This window comes from Nomascus leucogenys, chromosome 4 (genome assembly GCF_006542625.1).
Source record: "Nomascus leucogenys isolate Asia chromosome 4, Asia_NLE_v1, whole genome shotgun sequence".
In the NCBI taxonomy this organism is placed as follows: Eukaryota; Metazoa; Chordata; class Mammalia; order Primates; family Hylobatidae; genus Nomascus; species Nomascus leucogenys.
The window spans coordinates 111,322,631-111,346,837 of record NC_044384.1 but is presented as its reverse complement, the minus strand read 5'-3'; the positions used below and the strand labels follow the sequence as shown (position 1 = coordinate 111,346,837).

At 40.9% G+C, this 24,207-nt stretch overlaps 1 protein-coding gene across 5 annotated transcripts in view; it reads left to right on the top strand.

Moving 5' to 3' along the window:
• Positions 1-24,207, top strand: part of MYRIP (myosin VIIA and Rab interacting protein) — a 460,077-nt gene that overhangs the window by 331,101 nt on the left and 104,769 nt on the right. For all 5 annotated transcript variants that reach the window (XM_030812079.1, XM_030812078.1, XM_030812077.1 and 2 more), the window contains 2 exons: positions 14,639-14,775; positions 20,265-20,345. In XM_030812079.1, the coding sequence (XP_030667939.1) occupies positions 14,639-14,775; positions 20,265-20,345 (218 nt within the window). The remainder of the gene's footprint in view (positions 1-14,638; positions 14,776-20,264; positions 20,346-24,207) is intronic.

Here is a 24,207-nt window from a genome sequence, read left to right as displayed (position 1 = left end):
CTAGCATGTGAACACCATGAGACTGGGAGCCTTGCCCATCTTGTCCACTCGTGTACACTCAGTGTTTACATCAGCATCTGGCACATGCTGGGTGCTCAGTATATATCAGATGAATAAGCGAGTGAGTGAACAATGACTAAATGAATGAACCAAGATTGCTTACATTCCTTCCTTCAGGGGAAGCTTCAATAGGAAGATGGCCACACCCCAGCCTCTGGCACTCTCTTATCCTGACAACCATATGAGCTCTTGCAGGACAGATCTGGTCATACATCTATGTCATAAATTTATTTACATCATCTGAGCAGCAGCCTGTTATCCTCAGCCTTGCTTTGTGTCCCATCAGTAAAACACTTCATTACAATCATTCTCCCTAGGGGAATGGAGCAAAGTGGAAAGACAGGTCACCATAGAATCTCCAAGAACATACGTGTTTGGAAAAAAACACTTCTGCCAAGAAATGATGCTGTTGCCTGCATTGGGGCACATGTCCACTCCTGAGAATCACTAATTTGCAGCATTTGGTGCAGGACAGATGCACAGAGGCCATGCAGGAAAGGTGTGCTCACTCACATTCAGACTCTGCTGGCACCCCCAGTGAGTAGCAAGGGTCTTGTCTTTCTCTGGGAGCTCTTGGTTGAGCTATCTAATTCTTCCTCTAGCCCTGTAAGGCACAACCTATCCCATTTTGCAGATGAGAAAGCTGTAGCTCTAAGGACTTAAAGTAATCAGTTCTAACTATGTTGTCACTGGTAAATTTTGAAGGTTTGCTGTTATTTCCAAAAGATGGTATTAAATTTTTCAATGTTTAGAGGAATTATACCATACCAAAAGATAAAAATCAAGAAATGTTTAAACTTTTTAATAATCTAGTTCTTAAAAACCATTTTATACCAGCTTTCTCTTTCTCTGAGAAATCTTAAGATACTTAACGTTTCCCCTTAGTTAATAGAAGTTATAAATTTCCATGCCTTTTTTCTGACATTAAGGTTTTTTATTGGCAGATAATAATTTTACATATTTATGGAGTACATAGTGATGTTTTGATACATATCACATGCAGTGATCAGATCTGGGTAATTAGCATAGGTACCATCTCAAACACCTATCACTTCTTTGTGTTGGGAACATTCAATACTCTCCTTCTAGCTATTTGACACTGTATTATATATTATTGTTAACTATAGTCATCCTGCTACGGTATAGAACACTGGAACTTATTCCTTCTATCTAGCTGTAATTTTGTATCTTTTAATAAGTCTCTCCCTATCACCTTCTTCCCCCTACCCTTCCCAGCCTCTAGTATCCTCTGCTCTACTTTTTACTTCTATGAGATCAATTTATTTAGCTTCCACATATGAGTGAGAACCTGCTGTGTTTAACTTTCTCTTCCTAGCTTATTTCACTTAACATAATGTCCTCCAGTTCTGTACATGTTGCCATGAATGACAGAATTTCATTCTTTTTTATGGCTGACTGGTATTTCATGGTGTATATATACCATATTTTTTTGTATTACATCTATATTTTTAAATTATTCTTTTTGGGGTTTAAACCTTATTAAGGTATAATTTACAAAGAGTATGTTGCATCCATTTTAAGTGTACAGTTCAACGTGTTTTGACAAATATATACAATCATATAACCACCACTACAATCAAGATACAGAACATTTCCAACTTCTTGAGAAGTTTAGTTGTGCCCCTTTTCTGTCAGTCCCACTGCTGGCTCCATGTAAACAATGATCTGCTTTTTGTCAATGTAGATTAATTTTGCTTCTCTCTTTTTTTTTTATTTAGGTTTTAGGGTACATGTGCACAATGTGCAGGTTTGTTACATATGTATCCATCTGCCATGCTGTTTTGCTGCACCCATTAACTCGTCATTTAGCATTAGGTATATCTCCTGATGCTGTCCCTCCCCCCTCCCCCCACCCCACAACAGTCCCCCGAGTGTGATGTTCCCCTTCCTGTGTCCATGAGTTCTCATTGTTCAATTCCCACCTATGAGTGAGAACATGCAGTGTTTGGTTTTTTGTCCTTGCGATAGTTTACTGAGAATGATGTTTTCCAGTTTCATCCATGTCCCTACAAAGGACATGAACTCATCATTTTTTATGGCTGCATAGTATTCCATGGTATATATGTGCCACATTTTCTTAATCCAGTCTATCGTTGTTGGACATTTGGATTGGTTCCAAGTCTTTGCTATTGTGAATAGTGCCGCAATAAACATACGTGTGCATGTGTCTTTATAGCAGCATGATTTATAGTCCTTTGGGTATATACCCAGCAATGGGATGGCTGGGTCAAATGGTATTTCTAGTTCTAGATCCCTGAGGAATCGCCACACTGACTTCCACAATGGTTGAACTAGTTTACAGTCCCACCAACAGTGTAAAAGTGTTCCTATTTCTCCACATCCTCTCCAGCACCTGTTGTTTCCTGACTTTTTAATGATCGCCATTCTAACTGGTGTGAGATGGTATCTCACTGTGGTTTTGATTTGCATTTCTCTGATGGCCAGTGATGATGAGCATTTCTTCATGTGTTTTTTGGCTGCATAAATGTCTTCTTTTGAGAAGTGTCTGTTCATGTCCTTCACCCACTTTTTGATGGGGTTGTTTGTTTTTTTCTTGTAAATTTGTTTGAGTTCATTGTAGATTCTGGATATTAGCCCTTTGTCAGATGAGTAGGTTGCAAAAATTTTCTCCCATTCTGTAGGTTGCCTGTTCACTCTGATGATAGTTTCTTTTGCTGTGCATAAGCTCTTTAGTTTAATGAGATCCCATTTGTCAATTTTGGCTTTTGTTGCCATTGCTTTTGGTGTTTTAGACATGCAGTCCTTGCCCACGCCTATGTCCTGAATGGTATTGCCTAGGTTTTCTTGTAGGATTTTAATGGTTTTAGGTCTAACATGTAAGTCTTTAATCCATCTTGAATTAATTTTTGTATAAGGTGTAAGGAAGGGATCCAGTTTCAGCTTTCTACATATGGCTAGCCAGTTTTCCCAGCACCATTTATTAAATAGGGAATCCTTTCCCCATTTCTTGTTTTTGTCAGGTTTGTCAAAGATCAGATAATTTTGCTTCTTTTAAAATTTCATGTAAGTGGAATAATACAATTGCAATTTTTATTTAAGTATTCTTTTATTTAGCATAGCATTTTTGAGGTTCATTCATGTCATTTATATCAGCAGTTCCTTTTTTTCCTTTTTGAGACAGGGTCTCCTTCTGTTGCCCAGGCTGTTATGTAGTGGCACAATCATAGCTCACTGCCACTTCAAGCTCCTGGTCTCAAGCAATCCTCCTGCTTCAGCCTCCCAAGTAGCTGGGACTACAGGCACATGCCACCACGCCCAGTTAATTTTTGTATTTTTAGTAGTAATGAGGTTTTGTCATGTTGCCCAAGCTGGTCTCGAACTCCTGGATTCAAGCGATCCACCCACCTCAGCCTCCCAAAGTGCTGGGATTACAGATGTGAGCCACCACACCCTGCTAGCAGTTCCTTTATATTGTTGAATAATACTCCATTTGTGCGTACAATTTAATTTGTTTATCCATTCACCTGCTGATGGACATTTAATTAGTTTCCAGTGTTTTGGCTGTTATGAATAAAATTGCTATAAGTTTTCTTGTGCCATGTTTTTATTTCTCTTAAAAAGAAATATTTCATAGGGACTTGCAAACAGAAGCCATGTCTGTGCCTTGGGCAGTGGTGAGACACGATAGTGGATCTCTATGCCTCATGTACAAGTCTTTGTGTAGACATACCATTTCTGTTGAGTTTTATACCTGACAATGGAATTACTGTATTGTGTAATAACCAGTATATATTTAACTTTGTAAGGATTCACCAAACTGTTTTTACTAGCAACATATGAGAGATCCAGTTTCTCCACATCATTACCAGCACTGTGTGTTGTCAGTCTTTTTACTATTAGCCATTCTTGTATATACCACATCTTTTATCCCTTCATCTGTTGTTGGACACCTAGGTTAATTCCATATCTTGGCTGCTGTGAATACTGCTGCAATAAATGTGGAAGTGCAGATGTCTCTTCAGTATAATGATTTCCTTTCATTTGGATAAATTCCCAGTAGTGGGATTGCTGAATCACATGGTAGTTCTATTTGTAGTTTGGTGAGGGACCTCCACTCTGTTCTCCATAGTGGCTCTACTAATTACATTCCCACCAACAGTGTGTGAGAGTTCCCTTTTCTCTGCATCCTCATCAGCATTTGTTATTTTTTTTTGTTTTTTTGATAACAGCCATGCTAATTGGGGTGAGATGATACCTTATTGTGGTTTCGATTTGCATTTCTCTAATGATTAGTAATTTGAGCATTTTTTCACATATTCATTGGCCATGTGTGTATGTCTTTTTTAAAACTTTTTGTGGGTATATAATAGGTGTATATATTTATGGAGTACATGAGATATTTTGACACAGGCAGGCAGTGCATAATAATCACGTCATGAAAAATGGAGATCCATCCCCTTAAGCATTTATCCTCAAAATTAGACTATCTTACAGTCTAATTTTATGATTTAATCTTAAAATATACAATTATTATTGACTACAGTCACCCTGTTTTGCTATCAAATACTGGGTCTTATCCATTCTAATGATTTTTTTATACCCATTAACCATCTTCATCTCCCTCTCCACCTCCCACTACTCTTCCTTCCTAGCCTCTAGTAACCATCCTTCTACACTCTATCTCCATGAGTTCAACTGTTTTGATTTTTAGATCCCACAAATAAGTGAGAACAAGCAATGTTTGTCTTTCTGTGCCTGACTTATTCACAATGGAGTACTACTGTTCAGCCATAAAAAAGAATGAGATCCAGTCATTTGTATGTCTTCTTTTAAAAATGTCTTTTCAGATCATTTTCCCATTTTTTAATTGGATTGTTTGTTTTTTTGCTGTTGCTTCAGTTCCTTGTATATTCTGAATATTAGCTCATTGTCCAATTAGTAGTCTGCCAATATTTTCTCCCATTCTGTAGGTTGTCTTTTCACTCTGTCAGTTGTTTCCTTTGTTGTGCAGAAGCTGTTAATTTAATTGCATTTGTTTATTTTTGCTTTTGTTGCCTGTGCTTTTGAGGCCTTATTTATAAAATCCTTTTTCAGACTAATGTCCAGAAGCATTTCCCTTATGTTTTCTTCTAACAGTTTTATTACTTTAGATCTCATGTTTAGTTCTTTGATCCCTTTTGAGATGATTTTTGTGTAGGGTGATAGGTGGAAGTCTAGTTTCATACTTCTATATATAGATATCCAGTTTTCTCAGCCCCATTTGTGGAAAAGACTGTCCTTTCTCCAGTGAGTGTTCTTGGCAACTTTATCAAAAATCAGTTAGCTGTAGATATGCAGATTAATTTGGGGGTTCTCTACACTGCTCCATTGGTTTATGTGTCTGTCTTTATGCCAGTACCATGCTGTTTTGGTTACAACTGCTTTGTAGTGTATTTTGAAGTCTGATAATATAATGCCTCTAGCTTTGTTCTTTTTGATCAGGATTGCTTTGGCTATTCGGGATCATTTGTGGTTCCATACAAATCTTAGGAATTTCTTTCTATTTCAGTGAAGAATTTCATTGATATTTTGATAGGGATTGCATTGAACCTGTAGATTGCTTTGGGGAGTATGCTGTTGATATTTTTTTTTTTTTTTTGAGAGAAGTCTCGCTCTTGTCCCCCAGGCTTGAGTGCAGTGGCTCGATCTCTGTTCATTGCAACCTCCGCCTCCCAGGTTCAAATGATTCTCCTGCCTCTGCCTCCCAAGGAGCACGGATTAAGGCGCCAGCCACCATGTCGGGCTAATTTTTGTATTTTTTAATAGAGACGGGGTTTTACCATGTTGGTCAGGCTGGTCTCGAACTCCTGACCTCAAGTGATCCGCCTGCCTCAGCCTCCCAAAATGCTGGGATTACAGATGTGAGCCACCGCACCTGGCCTGCTGTTGCTTTTTTAAAGCTTTGGTATTTTAAGAGATTATCATGCTTAAGTTTGTGAAACTAAACAGAGCTAAGAATCTTTGTGTAATCATCCTCAGGAATCTCAGGGGTAACTTGGAAATTTTTTTTTTTTTTTTGATAGGGTCTGGCTTCATCACCCAGGCTGGAGAGCAGTGGTGCAATCTTGGCACCTTGCAACCTCTGCCTCCTGGGCTCAATCTGTCCTCCCACCTCAGCCTGTGGAGTAGCTGGGACTACAGGCATGTGCCACTGTGCCTAATTTTTGTATTTTTTGTAGAGATGGGGTTTTGCCGTGTTGCCCAGTCTGGTCTCGAATTCCTGGGCTCAAGCAATCTGACTGTCTCGGCCTCCCAAACTGCTGGCATTATAGGTGTGAGCTACTGAGTCTGGCCAACTTGGAATCTTTTAAAAAATAAGTCAGGGAAATCAAGCATGGACAACTCTGGACAGTTCCAAGTTGGAAAGCTTTTCCCTATAAATCTCATCACCAGGAGAGCATCTCCCTTTCTTCCTAAGCCACCTCTCGTACACACCTACTGAGGCTTAGAAGCAGCAGTTTGATTATGAGAGAAAATGCCTGGGACAGAAAGCAGGTAGATTCCGGTTTCTCACACATTTGTGGGAATGATCCAGAACCCAAGACCTGTGGGACACAGGCAGCCCAGCCATGCCAAAGATGCCTTTGACCTGGCTTTCCATTCCATCTCCTGACTCACCTAGCACTCTTTGAACAGATTAGTCTGGCAGCACTGTTGGCTAGAGCCCTGGTCTGTTTTGTCACCCCTATACGTCTAACACAGTGCCTGGCACATAGTGGGCCCTCAATACGTAGTGAAAGAATGAAAGAATGAGTGAATGAACAAATGAATGAGTCCATGCACAGACAAAGGATTCCACCCTGTCCTCTATTCCAGCAGGATGCCGACACAAAGGTTCTTCTCATCTAGCCTTGCCTGCAGTTGTGCATGTTTAGTTGGTAACCAGACACCTGAGCATGGACCAGGGAGCAGTACACTTAGCCAGTCCACCCGGAGTGCTGGGGTCCTCACAGCCCTCTCCCCCCACCTCTGCCCCATGAACCACATGCATCCTGTGAGTTTCCCCTGAGCCATAAGTTTAAATAAATGCAATAAAATCAATAATATCAAATGAGGATAATCATGACTGAGCCTTCCCTGGAAGCCCCAAGGAAAAGCTTCCAGAAAAGCTGTCTGCATTAACTCTAAGTCAAATCATAATCGAAAACACATTACTACTTTTTCCTGGCAGAAAGTAAATTTATTTTTTAAATTTTATTTTTAATTGACAAACGATAATTGTGTATATGGGGTACAATGTGGTATTTTGATATATATACATTATGGAATAATTAAGCTAGTTAACATATCTACCTCACACATCTTATCATTTTTATGTGTGACATAAAGCACATTACTTTTTAAGGAAAAGTTTTCTGCTCTGCAAATCAACCTGTGATTTTACAGCTCATTCCCCATGGATTTACTGTAGTCTTCCACCTCCCTGCAGCCCCAGGCTGGTGCCCTGATTCCACTCCGAGACTGGAGTAAGCTGAGGCATTCTATTTTAAGTTCATTAAAATACTTCGGAATGCTGTAGAGTTTTGGTATAAGCAATGAATGGAGAACTCATCTGATGATGCACTTGAAGTCTCCTCGGGCTGTCTAGAACTTAGACCATGATATTAGGACTCTTGGTTGCAAATAATAAAAACTCAACTCAAAAAGGCTTAAACAAACAAGAGAATTTGTTGGCTCATATAATGGTAAAGTCCAGGGATTGCCTTCAGGCTTGAGTAGATACAGGTGTTCTAAGTATATGAACAGAATCCTGTCCCTCCCCACTGTCAGATCTGCTTTTGAACCTCTAGGCTTTCATTCTGCCATGGAGCCAGCCCTGCAGAAAGGGGGCATCTATTACCAAGATCTCCAGTAGAAGCTCCCAGCTCAACCCCAATGGCAGGTCTGAGTCATGAGATCACCACCACTAGTGCCAGGAGTGGTATCCAGCCTTCCTGAACCATATAGACTAAGTTGGAGAGTGAGGGAGGAGTGTCCCAAAAGGAAAATAAATGTCCCTTTTAGAAGAATGAGGGGCACAGTAACAACTGTCCTCCACTGATACCATGTGGACCCTTCCAGCTGCAGAGCTGAGCCTTTCTGGTGACCAGCTGCTCAGAGAGCAGGGCAGTGTGTGGAAGAAGGAGCCTGGAGAACATTTCTCTTCTGCAGTTGCATTTCTTTTGTGCTTTTAAAGATATCAAATAAATCATAAGCCCAGAGGGCGTGATTTCTAGAAGCAAGGCTTTCTGTATTTCCTTTCTTTCTGTTATATTATTCTAAATTCTGAAAATAGTTTTATCAGTGTTTTTTTAAATAAAAATGACAGATGCTTCTTGTAATAAATTAAAATTCTATAGTAAAATAAATTGGAGAGAGAGAGTCTCTATTCATGCTAGGTGCCTCTGAATAGTACTTGTGCATGATTGCAAGCTCCCAGTTTTTAATCTCTGCTCAAGAGTTTGCTCCTTTGGGCAAGAAACTCACTCTTTCTGCATGCTGATTTATGCATCTATGAAAGAGGACTCATCATTTTAGAGCTATTAGAAGAAATTATCAAGCCCTTTTCTGATGCCAGGCACGTTATTATTTATGTTATATTATTTAATCTTCAAAACAGCCTGATAAGGTTGTTACTGTCACCATCCCCATCTTATAGATGAAGAAACTGAAACTTAGAGGGATTAAGTAATGTGCTCACGACCACACTTGTAGTAAATGCCAGGGCCTGGGCCACTTCCACCAGCACCCACGCCCATGTGTCTACCACTGCACTGTACCCTGTGAGAATTAAATAAGATCATGCAAGGAAAACTTTTGGCACAGTACCTCAGACAGAGTAAGCACTCAAAAAATTGTGCTCATTTTTTCATAATAGTGATACTGATTATATGATGAAGTTTTATGGGAAAGAAATTATACATTTGGTATATTGTGTTTGATAGGTGCTTTTTCTCCCACCATGAGGAAGACAAACCTCTCAATTTCATTTTTTCCGCCAAACCAGAGGGGAGAAGATAATGCTTGCCTTCTGCCCTTTCATTCTGCTTCCTGAGCTGCATTTGGGGACCAGAAGTAGGCTTTGCCATGGACCAGTTGGCGACTCTTTCAGGGGTTTCTCTTTAATGTGAGGCCACTTTGAGAGGGACTTTAGAATCTCACACCATGGGTGGAAAGTGTAAATTGGTGCAAGCTTTCAGAAAAAGTCACATCTTTGAACCTGGCTGCTTTACTTCTAGGATCCACAACTGTGGATATGTGAAATCATTTAGCTGGCAGCATATCCATCACAGAACCATTTTTAATGCAGAAGAAATGGGAAGGATTCAAGGTCCAAAGATTGGAGATCGGTTACATAAAGCTTGCTGTGTCCATACTATGGAGAACTCCGAGGTGACTGAAGATGTCATGGGAGAAGACTTCAACAACATTACAGTCAATCAGGAATACTAAGTGGAAAAAACAAGTCATAAAACAATGTCTGTCCATCACATACTGGATTTTATTAAGTGTCTACCAGGTGCACTTTAGTGGTCTAGGCACATAGGATACAGGAGAGGGAAAAAAAATCTGTCTTCTTTGAGCCTATGTTCTATTCAAGAGGGGAAATAGATAACAAATTAATAATTGTCACTATGTTGATATAGTGATTATTTTTATAATTACTTAATCATAGACAATTGTGTATCACTAAATAGCAGGTACAAAGAAGTATTCTATAAAAATATAAGGAATAAAAATCAGAGTAAGAGGACAGACACGTTGGCGTGGTAGTGGCATTTTTGCAAGGATCGTCAGGGAAGGCCTCCCAAGGGAAGTGATATTTGCACAGAGGCCTGAATGAAGTGTTGGATTGAGCCTGAGACTATCTGTGGGGAACTGTATTATAAGCAGAGGGAACAGCAAGATCAAAGCCAGTGTGAGCATGTTTGTTAAAAGATAGTGTGAACATTGTGTGTGCTGAAAGACACGTGCTCAGGAAAACCCATTTGTGGCTTTTTCTCTTCATTGAAGTCACTAACCATTTAAAAGGGGCACCTCCCCACTGCCACCATCACTGTTTCCTGGCCACTCCAGGTGGCTGCCCTGCTGCTGCCCCACAGCCCCTGTCTGATAAACTGTGGGAAGAGGGAGTGCACCCTCCCTGTTAAAAAATTTGGTCTCTCAGAGCTGCTCTGGCCCTGGAGCCCCTTCAGTACCAACCAGCTTTAGACTGACCTCTCGGTCTCTGCCTTCTCTGTGTGCCTGCATGAATACACACACACAAATGCACACATACATGCATGCACACACATACACATGAGCACATGCACATTTGCATGCACTTATGCACACACACACACCCCCCACCATGAGTTCCAGGACCCCTCCCAATCTCTGTGTAGCCTGATTACAAACCACTTTGCATGGAAGTCTGAAAGAACAGTCATCTAATGTCAGGTTCCAGTAGTAGAACTTTGGGTAGTTTTCTGAATCTTCTTTTGCTTGTTTTTATTTCAATTTTTATAATAATACATGTACTTAGTTAAAATAAATTCAGACAGTAAAAGATATTAAAAGGATTTCATATTCCCAACTCCTTTCCAAGTCCCAGTCCCCCAGGGAATCACATTTAAACATTTCTGGGGGCTACCACAATAATCCTAAATAATATGTTTATCTTGCCATTTATTGATTAGTCAACTTTAGACTTTTATGAATAGTTCACTTTTTTCCTATCTCCTTACCTTCCCCTTGGAAGTTTTATTAAAACTTTTATTATATGCTGGTGACCTCTATAACTTTAGCTAGCATATTGAAACCATTATCTTTGGTGTATATACCTTACACAGTCTGTCTTGACTGCATTCTGTAAGATTTTGACTCCATTCTGCATGATGGGGAAATTAGCATCTCTGAACTACCCTCATCATTCCTCCTTCTCTTTATGTCCAGGCTTCTATCAAGCTATCAATGATTTTTTAATTTTTCTTTCAATAACAAATGCAAATGTCTTGACAGTGTGATCTTTTTATGCTTTATCTATAAATAGGATGAAAATTAAACAGTTTTTAAATTATATAAATATTCTAGAGACCAAAGTCATGACTTGAAATTCATGGAGAGAAAAAAAAACTGTTATTCTTGGCTGTAACACTTGGGCTACTTGAAGAAAAATAGGTCATCATCTTTCTTCTTCTACTCAGTTAGTTTACAAAATCATACAACTTTTCATTTGCTTCATAGTTAGACCATATTTTCTTGAGCTGTTTTTGGTTTTGGTTTTGATTTTACCAGAGCTTCTAATGGCCTTTCCTTATTCTTGTTGACAAAAGAAAGATGTGGCTCCTTCTTCACCATTTCTCTTTATACATGTAGATTCTTAATTGTATACTTATTGAATGCCCCATTTGGGCTGCCTACCTTCCAGATCTGCTGCACAATCCTGGGACTTCCCTTCATTGTACTCCTGGGACAGTTTCCTTCTTTTTGGAGTCCCAAGATCCTCTTTCTTGGATGGCTTTTGGTTCTCCTGGCATACACCTTGAGAATTCTCTTTTCCTGAAAGCAATCTTACGTATCTGAAAATGTCTTTATTTTGCCCTCTTGTGATGATGGTTTGGCTGAACATAGAAGTCTAAGTTCATGCCATTTATTCTTAGAAAATCTATGCTCTACTGTCTTCTAGCATTCATTGTTATTGATTACAAATTTTAGCATCATTATTTTTATCCTTTTGCAAAATACTATTTTTTTCTGTGTGAAGCCCCTAAGTTCTCCTTATCTTTGAGGATCTGAATTTTCATGAAGATGTAGCAAGGTAGGTTTGTCTGCTTTATTTTGTTTTATGTTCCATTTGTTTTTTGGGCAATTGGTAGGCCCTCTTAACCTAAAGACTTTTCCCATTTTTAGCTTGGGGAAATTATCTTCTATTATGTCTTTGATTTTTTCCCCGCTCTTTCATTTTCTCTTTTCTTCCTTTTTGGAATTCTGTTAGATGCTAGACCTCCTGAATTGATCCCCCATGTCTCTTTTCTCTCATATATTCCATATTTTTGCTTTCTTATTGTACATTCTAGAAAATTTATGTTGATTTTAACTTTTAGGTCTTCTATTAAATTTTTTATTGATCCTGTTTTCTATTTCCAATAAGTTGTTGCTTATCTTCTACATGTATTTCACATCACCCTAGCCTGTTGCATGGATGCAGTATCTTTTCAAATCATTATGGACATTAATTAGAGTTTAAATTACTTTCAATACCCTGAGTTATCTTTCTTTGCCCTTTGTTACTTGTTGTTAGTTTATCTTGGCTCTTTCTTCTTATACCATTGGATTGTTGCAAATGTCTGGTGATTTCTTGTCATCTATTCATATTTTTGAACAAAGGACTTTGTTGGTGAATAAAGGTAACCAACATGGGCCTCCTCTGCCATTGGGTAGATAAGTATTCCCAATAGACCTCTCTTTTGAAAGGAGTTTAGGGCTGAAAGGTGGAGATGCTTACTGAGAGCTCCAAGTTTGTGAATTAGGCAGGCAATTGACAGGCTTTGCTTTGGTGTACATGGATGACATCTGATGTGCAGGCATGTAGGGGCTCCCCCAATGCCAAACAAGATAGGCTTCTTCTGTATTAGTCCATTTGTGTTGCTAGGAAGGAATACTTGGGGCAGGGTAATTTATAAAGAAAAGAGGTTTGTTTGGCTCATGGTTCTACCATTACAAGAAGGTGCCAGCATCTGCTTCTGGTAAAAACCTCAGGAACCTTTTACTTATAGCAGAAGGCAAGGGAGCCTGTGTGTCACATGGCGAGAGAGGGAGCAAGAGAGAGGGAAGGTTGTCACACTCTTTCCAACAACCAGCTCTCGAGTGAATTAATAGGAGTGAGAACTCATTACCACAGGGAGGGCACCAAGCCATTCATAACGGATATGCCTCCAAAGCCCAAACACCTTCCACCAGGCCCACCTCTAGCATTGGGGATCACATTTTAACATGAGATTTGCAACTGGGACAAATATCCAAACTATATCAGCTTCACTGTATGGTGTTAATCTCCATACTGACGTCTTAAATCTGAACTAGATTATTCAACTTCAATAGACAACCACTTTATCTTTTGGGCCTAAGACCAATCATCCTCAGACCAATTGCCCATTTTTTAGGGAGTAGGGATGGGGGACCAAGAGGCCTCATTATTATCTACACAACCATTAAATTACCTTTCTGGGTACTGTCATAATCCAAACCTGCTCTCTGAATCAGCCAACTCAAAATTGGGCCTTCCAGTTAGAGTCCAAGCTCTTCCATCTGTTCTGAAGGACACTGTTCTTTGTTACCTTTATGCTATCATTGTCAAAATCTCTGATTTTGCTCTCACCCCCATTCCTTCCTTGTATAGATTGTTTTTTACCTGTGGGTATCTTCTCACATTTCACTGGGGTCTGGAAATATGGGATTGTTCTTCCATTGAATTGGAAGCCTTTATATTCCTGTTGTTTTTCTGAATTTTCTAAAATGAGCGTGTATTATTACGTTTATAATAAGAAAAATAAGAAAAACAGCTGTTTTCAAAATGGAAAGGCTTTAGAAATTTGTTCTCATCAGGCATAAAACAGAAGAATCTTGTCTTTTTTTTTTTTTTTTTTTTTTAAGATGGAATCTCACTCTGTCACCCAGGCTGGAGGGCAGTGGTGCTGTGGTGCTGTCTCGGCTCACTGCAGCCTCCACCTACTAGGTTCAAAGGATTCGCCTGCCTCAGCCTCCCGAGTAGCTGGGATTACAGGCGTGCACCACCACGCCCAGCTAGTTTTTGTATTTTTAGTAGAGATGGGGTTTTGCCATGTTGGCCAGTCTGGTGTCAAACTCCTGACCTCAAGTGATCCACTTGCCTTGGCCTTCCAAAGTGCTGGGATTACAGGCATGAGCCACAGCATCCAGCCTGAATCTTGTCAATGTTTTGTACCAACCATTATAGCATTAACCAGGAAACTACTTTCCCACAGTGCTTCAATCTGAATGAGGAAGAGGCCGGAGAATTTTGCTATCTTCCTTGTGCTTTTTATTTTTCCAAGATGATTAGAAATGTTGTTAATACAGTAAGAATATTAAATAAAAAGCCTACTATTAAATGCCCTGAAACTTCATGGTTTCAAATGTCAAGGATTTATTGGCTTGCTCTTTGGAGTGACTCAGTGGATGGTTCTCCTGGTCGCACCTAAGGTCACTCATGTGTCTCCAGTCAAACTAGTGGCCAATGGCTTCTTTCACCTGTCTGGGAGTTGGCCAGCTATTGGCTGGGGCAAGAGGAATGATTGGGCCAAGTGTCTCTCATCACACAACAGGCTAGCTTGGGCTTACTCATGTGATAAAGGTTGTGGGATTCCCAAGAGCAGCAACAGAGGAAACTGCAGGGCTCAGGATTCACACAACATCACTTTCACCATTTTCTGTGGTCAGAGAAAGTCACAAGGCCAGCCCAGATTCAAGGGGAATAAACTTCACATCTTGATGGATGGAGCTGTGAAGCGTTGTAGCAGTTTTGCAATTCACCATTTAATAATTCTAATTTTCTGCTATCTAATTCTGTTTTCCTCAGGCTCCTGAGGGCCCAGTCTCTGGAATGGTTCTACAATAATGTGAAGAGCCGCTTCAAGCGCTTTGGCAGTGCCAAGGTTCTGAAGAACCTGTACAGGAAGCACCGGCTGGAGAGTGGCGTGTGCTTCGACATTCTAGGTACTCTCACTTCCTGCCACTCTGGGAGTCTTTGGTGGGCTGGTGGGTAGAAGGCCTGGCTCAGGGGCCCTGAACACTGGAGCACACTCACCTGGGACAGATAAATTTGCTTAAATATCTAGCACTAGTGAGAAGCAGAAATAGAAGGACAGATGCCAGAGACTCTGCTAAGTTTTGACTCTTTTGGTTCCAGCATCCCCACTGGGCTAGAGCTTATAAGTTAGAAGCTGTGAAGACCAAGTACTTCTACAAATTGTGATTATTTTAATCTCAGATCAAAAATTAGGTATTCTTGATCATCATCCCTTAATGATTAAAACGTTGGAAAGTCATTTGCCTTTGGCTACAGAGAGACTACATCTGTCCCTGGAGGGCATGCCTTCTACCTTCCTTTCTTCTTACTCCAAACTTCTGTTCTTATGGCCCAGAAGCTGATGTAATGGGAGAGTTAGAAAAGTGTCAGCTTCCTCCCAGGAAACTTGAAGGATGAATTTTACCTATGCTGTTTTTATACAGTTAAGACAACCAAGTTAATTGGAATGAGAAATTATATTCTTTAGTCCTATTAGATCAGCCAGTAGAAAAGAATGGTAGTCATAATATGGACAGCATGCCTTCCAAAAAGTCTGTTTCTTTCTATCTAGTGGCAGATTTTTTTTCATCACTTGGCTAACACAGGTAAATGCTTTTTAATCCATGAGAAACAAGGAAGAAGAAAAAACCTCATTCATCTTATTTGGAGCTTTTTCATCAACATTATTTTACATTGTTGTTTTCTCAATAAAGTCTTTGGTTGTGTCTTATCCAAAAATATGCCAGCCACTTAGACAACAGCGAAAATAGAATGGAGGCACTAAACATGGAGAATCGTTAGGGTCTTTTGTTGTCATTATTAGAATCTCTGTCTTTCAAACTGCTCAAGAAAGCTATAGCTAAGAGAGCAGTGCCAAAGGTTTCCACATACTATGTTTATCACCATTTCACCAATTTCTCTAAAAACTCTGTAGGAATGGAGGCAAAGAAGAAATAAAGCTTAAAAGTCATACTGTTAGCAGTTTTTCAACCCAGAGAGATATCTCAAGAAGGTTCATGAATAGAATCGGCTCACTCATTTGCATCCCATCCTCTTTCCCTCTCTTGTACATCCTCGGGTATGCTGAATGTGCCCCTTTAAATGTCACCAAATTCAGATCTCGTAGGTGTTCTTTACCACTTAATGCACATTGAGAAATAAAGCAAACGTGGAAAACCCTGTAGAATAGAGCAGAATTTTTATTTCTTTCCCTTTCTTTCTAAGTCTCCACAAATGGAGAAAGCAGACATGAATCCCAAGTGGGCTAGTGCAGGGCTTTGAAATTTACAAGGATCACTTTCAAAGGAGAATTCTTTGCTAAGAATAAATATCTGCCCTGATTGAAGCAGCTTTAGGTGCTGGGCCCTCTGTGATTCACCACTTTTTTCATCTGAGCCTCAATCACTGCACTTATCACATATCACATTGCATTCAGGATTACACAGCTGCCTCTCCCGCCAGACTGTGATATGCAGGTGGTAGCTTGTTTATCTGTGTTCTCAAAGCGTGGCTCAAGGCCTGGCAATTCTTATATCCTCATTATTGTACTAGTTTAACCTTAAAAGCATTTTATGGGGCCAGGTATGGTGGCTTATGCTTGGAATCCCAATACTTTGGGAGGCTGAGTCAGAAGGATCACTTGAGACCAGGAGTTCAAGACCAGCCTGGGCAACATAGCACAATCCTGTCTCTACAAAAAAAAAAAAAAAAAATTAGCCAGATGTGGTGGCATGCACCTGTCCTTTCAGCTACTCGGGAGACTGAGGTGAGAAGATCACTTGAACCCAGGAGGCTGAGGCTGCAGTGAGCCATGATTGTGCCACTGCACTCCAGCCTGGGTGACAGAGCAAGACCCTGTCCAAAAAAAAGCACTTTATGGATACCAAGACACTTCATAGAAATATGGGAATCAGTTGCTTTAATACTATTCATATCTCCATTTAAGTCAAGATTTCTTTTGGAAAAACATGAAGACAAGCAGACAGGAGACAATTTATGAGATGGTACTCAAACATATAAAGCCATGATCATAAAACAACGAGATGTATTCTACAAGCTACACAGTTACACTTCAAATATAGAGAAATATTCCAGGGCTTAAGTAGCCTCCTGGTTGTGTGAGATGACTCAAGAGTCCTTCATTAGCTTTTGCCTGTCACCCAATACCCATTGTAGGTTTGTCATCTGCCATCCTCAATTCATGACTACACATTAGAATCGCCGAGGGTGCTTTGAAAAAAAACCTTCCAATACCCCAAATCATTGTCCGCCCCCCATTAATTACTGCTGAATTTTTGGAGGTGGGATCCAGTATACATATTTGTAAAAGCTGCCTGTATTATTCTAAGGTACAGCCAAGAGTGAGAACAAGATCCTCAGCTAGAACTCAGCGTAATTAGTTCAGCAGTGTTTTTCCAGCTCTATCTAATGGTACTTATTTTCAGAATTTTGATTGTCAGAACATGATATGCAAAATCTGCTGTGCACAAGGCATGTGCTATGCTCCAGGACTCTCAGTGTAAAACTCCTTTCACCTGCAGAACGTCTTCACTATGCAGACCACTGTAGTTTGCCATAAAAACACTCAATTCAGGCCGGGCACAGTGGCTCTCGCCTGTAATCCCAGCACTTTGAGAGGCTGAGGTGGGCAGATCACCAGGTCAGGAGATCAAGACTATCCTGGCCAACATGGTGAAACCCCGTCTCTACTAAAATACAAAAAATTAGCTGGGCGTGGTGGCACTTGCCTGTACTCCCAGCTACTTGGGAGGCTGAGGCAGAGGAATCGCTTGAACCTGGGAGGTGGAGGTTGCAGTGAGCCGAGATTGCACCACAGCACTCCAGCCTGGCAATAGAGTGAGACTTTGTCTCAAAAAAAAAAAAAAAAAAAAAAAAATTCATTGAAGATTCCTTCAATTCACACAGTCTCACATATCACCCATCACATACACACCTTGTAATGCCATCAGTTCCTCAGCAGTGCTCCCAAGCGAACCTTACTCCTTCTCCTGCAGCTCATAGCAGGTGACCAGATTAGGCCTAAAAGAAAACTTGTTTGTTTTATCAGACAAATCTAAGATGTATTCATTTATTCAGTAAATATTTACTGAACGCCTACTGTGTGCCCATCTGGCTTAAGAGTTGGGGGTGACAAAATGAGGAAGACCCTGCCATTTCAGAGCCAAAACTCCAGTGGAGAAGTCGGATAAGTAAATACCTTTATAAATAAAATAATGTCCAAAGGTAACGAGTGCTCACATGGCTTCTCTGATAGACCCAGCATGACTTTTTTTAAAATTTAATTTTATTTTAAGTTCTGGGATACATCTGCAGGACGTGCAGGTTTGTTACATAAGTAAACGTGTGCCATGGTGGTTTTCTGCACCTATCGACCCATCACCTAGGTATAAGCCCCACATGTATTAGCTATTTATCCTGATGTTCTCCCTCCCCCTGCCCCCTTGACAAGCCCCAGTATGCATTGTTCCCCCTGCTGTGTCCATGTGTTGTCACTGTTCAGCTCCCATTTATAAGTGAGAACAGAGAACACAATATGACATTTTTAACAGTTATCCTAAAAGAAGCACTGCATGAAAAAGGTAAAAGTTGCCATTATTAATATACTTAATCTTCAGACAATTGGATAAATAATATATGCTTTTATTTAGTGTTAGATAAATAAATGGGAAAAATAAACCTTGCTTTTATTATCATTCTATATCTAATTTTGACACGATTCTTGAAAAGGTCTATTGCTTCATCTGGGATTTGATGGACAAATGTGGTCTTTTAAAAATGCTGAGCCACGTGAAATTAGAGTTTCTGCCAACTTATGAAAAATAGTGGCTTCATGTCATCTAGCTGCTTAGCCCATGCTTTCCAGAACAATTCAGTCCCTTTCTGCCCTTGAAAAAACATCACATCATACTAAATGACACCAATGCTCCCACCTCCAAATTTAAAAGGAAACAGAAAGAGAGGTGTTTTACTAGAAGATTTAAAGTCATGCAAAACCAGGGCTTGTCCTCTGGTAAGGTCAGTCTTCCAAAGACTTTTTTACATCTCCCCTGTCCTTATGTTTCCCACGGCCCTCCCATCCTCTCAGCAGGCAACCTCAAATCTTCCTTCCTATGGCCTACAGGGCATGCCAGGCAGAGACTTGCCCCTGTGTGCAGCTGCAGTGGGAGCACTGTCTCCCTTCTCTGTTGCCTCCCCCTCCCCTGATCTCGCATCTTATCCCTCTCACCTTCCAGGAAAGTCTCAAGGTCACTTCTTGCTTATTCAATCTCTGTCTTTACTGGGATTTATAAACACACCCAAGTCTCTCCTGTTTTCTAAACCCCTCCTCGACTGCATTTTCCTCCACACATTGTCCTGCCATCCTCTTTCCCATCACAGGTCAACTTTAAAAAGTGAGCTGCATTCAGGGCTTCCATTGCCTGCCCTTCCTCACTCTATACTTACCTTCTCCCCCTTCCAAGCTATTCTCTACACAGCAGCCACAGTGCACTTTTAGAGGCACAGATCTTACCAGGTCATCTCTGTGAAACCTTTAAGGGCTTCACATGGCTGTTGGGATAAAGATCCAAACACTGATGTGGCCACCATGACCTGCATGGCCTGTGTCCCCAGGTCACTTCACCAGAGCTGCTTTTCCTCTCTGCAGCCCTGCCACACTGCCTCTCATTTAGGCCTTCAGATACACCATTTTCTCCCAGGACTGGTCTCTGTGCAAGCTGCTTCCTGTGCCTTGTATGTTCTCCCACTCCCTATACCCCTTGGCTGATTCTTCACTGCTTAGGTCCACTTTCCTTGCTGAACACATTCACTGTGCTGTGAACAATCCCATCAAAGCATTTAACCTATCTATAATTTAATATATATATATATATATTTATATAACTATTTGATTAATGAATTTCCCACATGAGAGTCTCATGCTTGTCAGGGTGGGGTGGGGGCAGGTTTAGCTTTGCTCATCAGTGTACCCCTAATACCTAGGCCGAAGCCAGGCACCTACTGGTGCTCATAGACTATTTGCTGGATGAATGAATAAATTCTAGATGCAGCCATGCCAAGCCACACTAGTAATTTGCAGGTCCAGGAATTGACCTTACATCTCTCAGACTTTAGTCTATTGTTCTGTCTTTGACTCTATATTGCCTGCAAAGAAGGTATGAGCAGAAGTTTGGGGTTGGCAGCAGTGCTGCACCAGGAATCAGTGTGAGAAGAAAAAAGCAATGGGTCAAAACTGTTAGCATTATTGTGGGACCTCATGAGTCCCTAAACCTATTTGCAAGGCTAACAACCCAAGTGTGTAATAGCGGTCTGCCAGTTCAGTGACATGGTGCATCAGTGTTCACTGAAGACCTCTGATAATCATATTCTTTCTCTTCTCCCACCCCTACCCTGCCAGGAGGAAGCCTTTTTGAGTCAAACCTGGAGAATGAAGGAAGCATTTCTGGCAGTGATTCAACATTTTATAGGCAGTCAGAAGGTAAAGTTGCTTAAGAGTTTACAGCTACTTGGCCGGGCGCGGTGGCTCACGCTTGTAATCCCAGCACTTTGGGAGGCTGAGGCAGGTGGATCATGAGGTCAGGAGATCGAGACCACACTGAAACCCCGTCTCTACTAAAAATACAAAAAGTTAGCCGGGCGAGGTGGCGGGCGCCTGTAGTCCCAGCTACTCGGGAGGCTGAGGCAGGAGAATGGCATGAACCAGGGAGGTGGAGCTTGCAGTGAGCCGAGATTGCGCCACTGCACTCCAGCCTGGGTGACAGAGCGAGACTCCATCTCAAAAAAAAAAAAAAAAAAAAAAAAAAAAAGAGTTTACAGCTACTGGGAAATTGGAGTAATAGAAACACCTACAGGTACAGGTACTGCCAGGGTCCCCCAGGTGCACTCTTACCCCAGATGCAACTATCTACTACTATGTGTGAGTCTCTCTGGGTCACTTATTATTGCCAATTGTATGAATCCATCATCAAAATAGGTGAGTATATACAAAATGTGGCCAAGAGAACAGCATTCATTACCCAACCATGGATACTTTACAGTCAACTAGTAAATATTCTTCTGGAGTTGGAACATATCAAACAATCCACTCACTTGTGCATCTCATATTAAAATATTCCTTTAAAGAATGTGTCATTTACTGATTAACTTCTCTTTTTTATACCAATATAATTGTCCCCTTATAGCAGTGGTTAAAAACAAAACAAACTTCTAATTTCAAATAAAACTTCATCATTTCAATTATTTGTCTAAAGTACTGGACATTGATAATCAGTGCCCCCTGAATTGCCTGCCTTCTGTGACCTCCATAGCTTATCTGTACCCTCTATTCTCTCTTTGGGGGCTGTGATAGTTAATTTTATGTGTCAACTTGACTGGGCTAAGGGATGCCCAGATAGCTGGCAAAACCTTATTTCTGGATTTGTCTGTGAAGATATTTCTGGAAGAGAATAGCATCTGAATCATAGACTGAGAAAAGAAGATCTGCCCTCATCAGTATGAGTAGGTGTCATCCAATCCATTGAAAGCGCAGATAGAACAAAAAGGCAGAGGAAGGGTGAATTCACTCTCCCTCTTCTGGAGCTGGGACATCCATCTTCACCTGCCCTTAGACAGCAGAACTTCTGATTCTTGGGCCTTCAGACTCAGGACTTAAACCAGCAGCTCCCCTATTCCACAGCCCTTCACATTTGGACTGAATTATACCACTGCTCTTATGGATCTCCAGCTTGCACACAGCATATCATGGAACTTCTCAGCCTCCTTAATCACATGAGCCAATTCCCATAATAGATCTCCTATTTTATATCTATATATATCCTATTGGTTCTGTTTCTCTGAAGAACCCTAATACAGATGACTTCTCATGAATATTCTGTCCTCTATTATCCTTACTACCTGCAGCTTCTGCATAGGTTACCACACACCATTGTATGACCTCAAGTGCACCTCCATTTGCTGCTGAGCCAGAAATGCCCAGCCTTGATTTCTTCCCAGAGTTCTACAATCAGATTTCTAATGCTTGGCCATTAGCACCTGAAGATCCTATAGGGTTCTTAACCCCAACTTGTCCTAGTCAAGCTCTTTAGCCACTTAGGTCCACCAGTGAGAGATGTGTTTCCTTCAGTCCCTCTCCTCATTTCCCCCCAGCTACCCAAGTACCTGTCAGCTCTGTTTTCAATCTTACACTTTTCTTTCCATTCTGCAGCCCATATCCTGCATACCTCTCTGCTCAAAACTCTCCGGTATTAGTGTTAATTTCAGTGGCCATCTGTATCAGCAGGGTTCTCCAATACACTAATTATATATGTATGTACATGCACACACACACAGATTCCTTTTAAGGAATTGGCTAATGCAGTTGCAGGGGACTGGCAAGCCCCAAACATATAGGGTAGGCCAGCAGGTTGAAAACTCAGGCAAGAGTTGGTGCTTCAGGCTTCAGGCTGAATTTCTCCTCTAGGAAACTTCAGTTTTTGCTCTTAAGGCCTTTCAATGGATTGAATGAGACACACCCACATTGTGGAGGGCAACCCTTACATGAAGTCAACTGATTGTAGATGTTAACCACATCTAAAGAATACCTTGACGGCAACACCTGGACTAGTGTTTGATTAAATAACTGGGTACTATAGCCTAGCCACGTTGACACATTGACCATCCCACCATCTAGCTGGTCTTCTGAACTTTGGCCACCTTGCCTTCTTAATCTTCCCCCCTGTCCTTGCCAACCTTTCTCTCTGAAACACTGACCTGAACCTTCACTTTTTACCCAGTGTTCCACATCACTTTCATCCAAGAATTATAATCATAGCATCCAAAGCCTTCTTAGTTACAGCTCCAGGTGCCTACCTTCCTGTGGATTCCAGGGATCCACACAGATATCTCTATCACATGGATAGTTATGCATGTCTCTTAGTGGTTACTTATGTGTCTAATCATCCAGTATCTTGGAAGGTACATGACAGCGTGGACTCAGCTTGTCCATCAGGTTATCACTGGGGCCATCACAGAGCCTAGCACATAAACGGTACTCAGTAAACATTTGTTTGATTCAGCAAAAGTTTGTAGATCTTTTCTGTGAAAAATACATTGGTGGCTGTCTTGAAGAAGAGAGAGGGGAGATACAGTGTCTACCACCAGGGAGCTCTTAGTGTGATGACAACTTATATCACATAGGCTCTAGTTATCAAAACATTGAAAAGACTGTGCCACCTGGTGCTGTGCAGAGCCCTGGGCTGGGTTGCCCCTATGTGGCTCTATCATGACTGTCATAGCTGGCTTGTGACATACTCATCAGCTAGATCACTTTGACCTTAAGTGGATTGTTTAGAGACTTTATTATGTTTGCCAAATGATACTTTCTGTCTACATTTGTGTCCTTAAGAGTCTAAGAACTTGAATTATTTTTTAATTGAGTAATTAATGAATTGATATAATCACACCCTGTCTCATTCCACAAAGAATTTTCAACAGCTTACAGGAGATTTGCATGTGTTAAATAATATAGGAGATTATAAATGGAAACAGGAGGTTGAAACTGAGGAAAAGGAGACCCAGGTACCCAGCCCTTGCTGACCTACATTCCTGCACATGTTGTGACTTGGACTTCTGGGGAAAACTAAGAGAAGGATGATAGAAATTCTCACAAGTACGAAGCTAAAATCTAGGATCTCAAGGGAAACAGAACTTTTCCCAGCACGTAGCTCCAAAAAGAACTTTGTCACCTGGGGAAGTCCTTTATTTTCTCTTCATTTGTTGCCATATCTTAAAAAAGGTCACTAAAAGTATGGTAGCACTATATTTTTTAATCATGTTAGCTTGTATTCGTCTCAGTTTTGTGGTTAAAATCAAGGGCTTTGGATTGGAAGGAATTTGGAATGGAATCCAAATTCAAATTCAGACGAATTGGAATCCAACAGGATTCAAATCTTAGCCTTCTTATTGTCTTGCTGTGTACCTGTGGGAAGGGGCCAGGGGCATGGAGCCTTTCTGGATGATGACAGCAAGCCCAGAACCCAGGACGGACCTCCAGCCAAGGGCGGGGCTGAAGGGATCTGAGAAGATTTGTTAGAGGAGGAATTTTTGGGCCAAGCCTTGGGGTCCGTGGGAACCAGCTCAGTTATGGAGCAAGAGTCTAGGAGGGAGGAGGAATGAGATAGCAGGCATGAAAGAATCAAATAATTTGTTGCAATTGGGGCACGGGACGTGAATGATGCATGGGAGTAAGTGTGAGGCAGGTGGGAAGGGCGAGGGCTTTGTGTGCCACAGTAAGCAGCTTAGAACTTATCCCGGAGCCCCTGAAGAATTTAAGCAGAAGAGCTTGAACAATCAGTTTACTCATC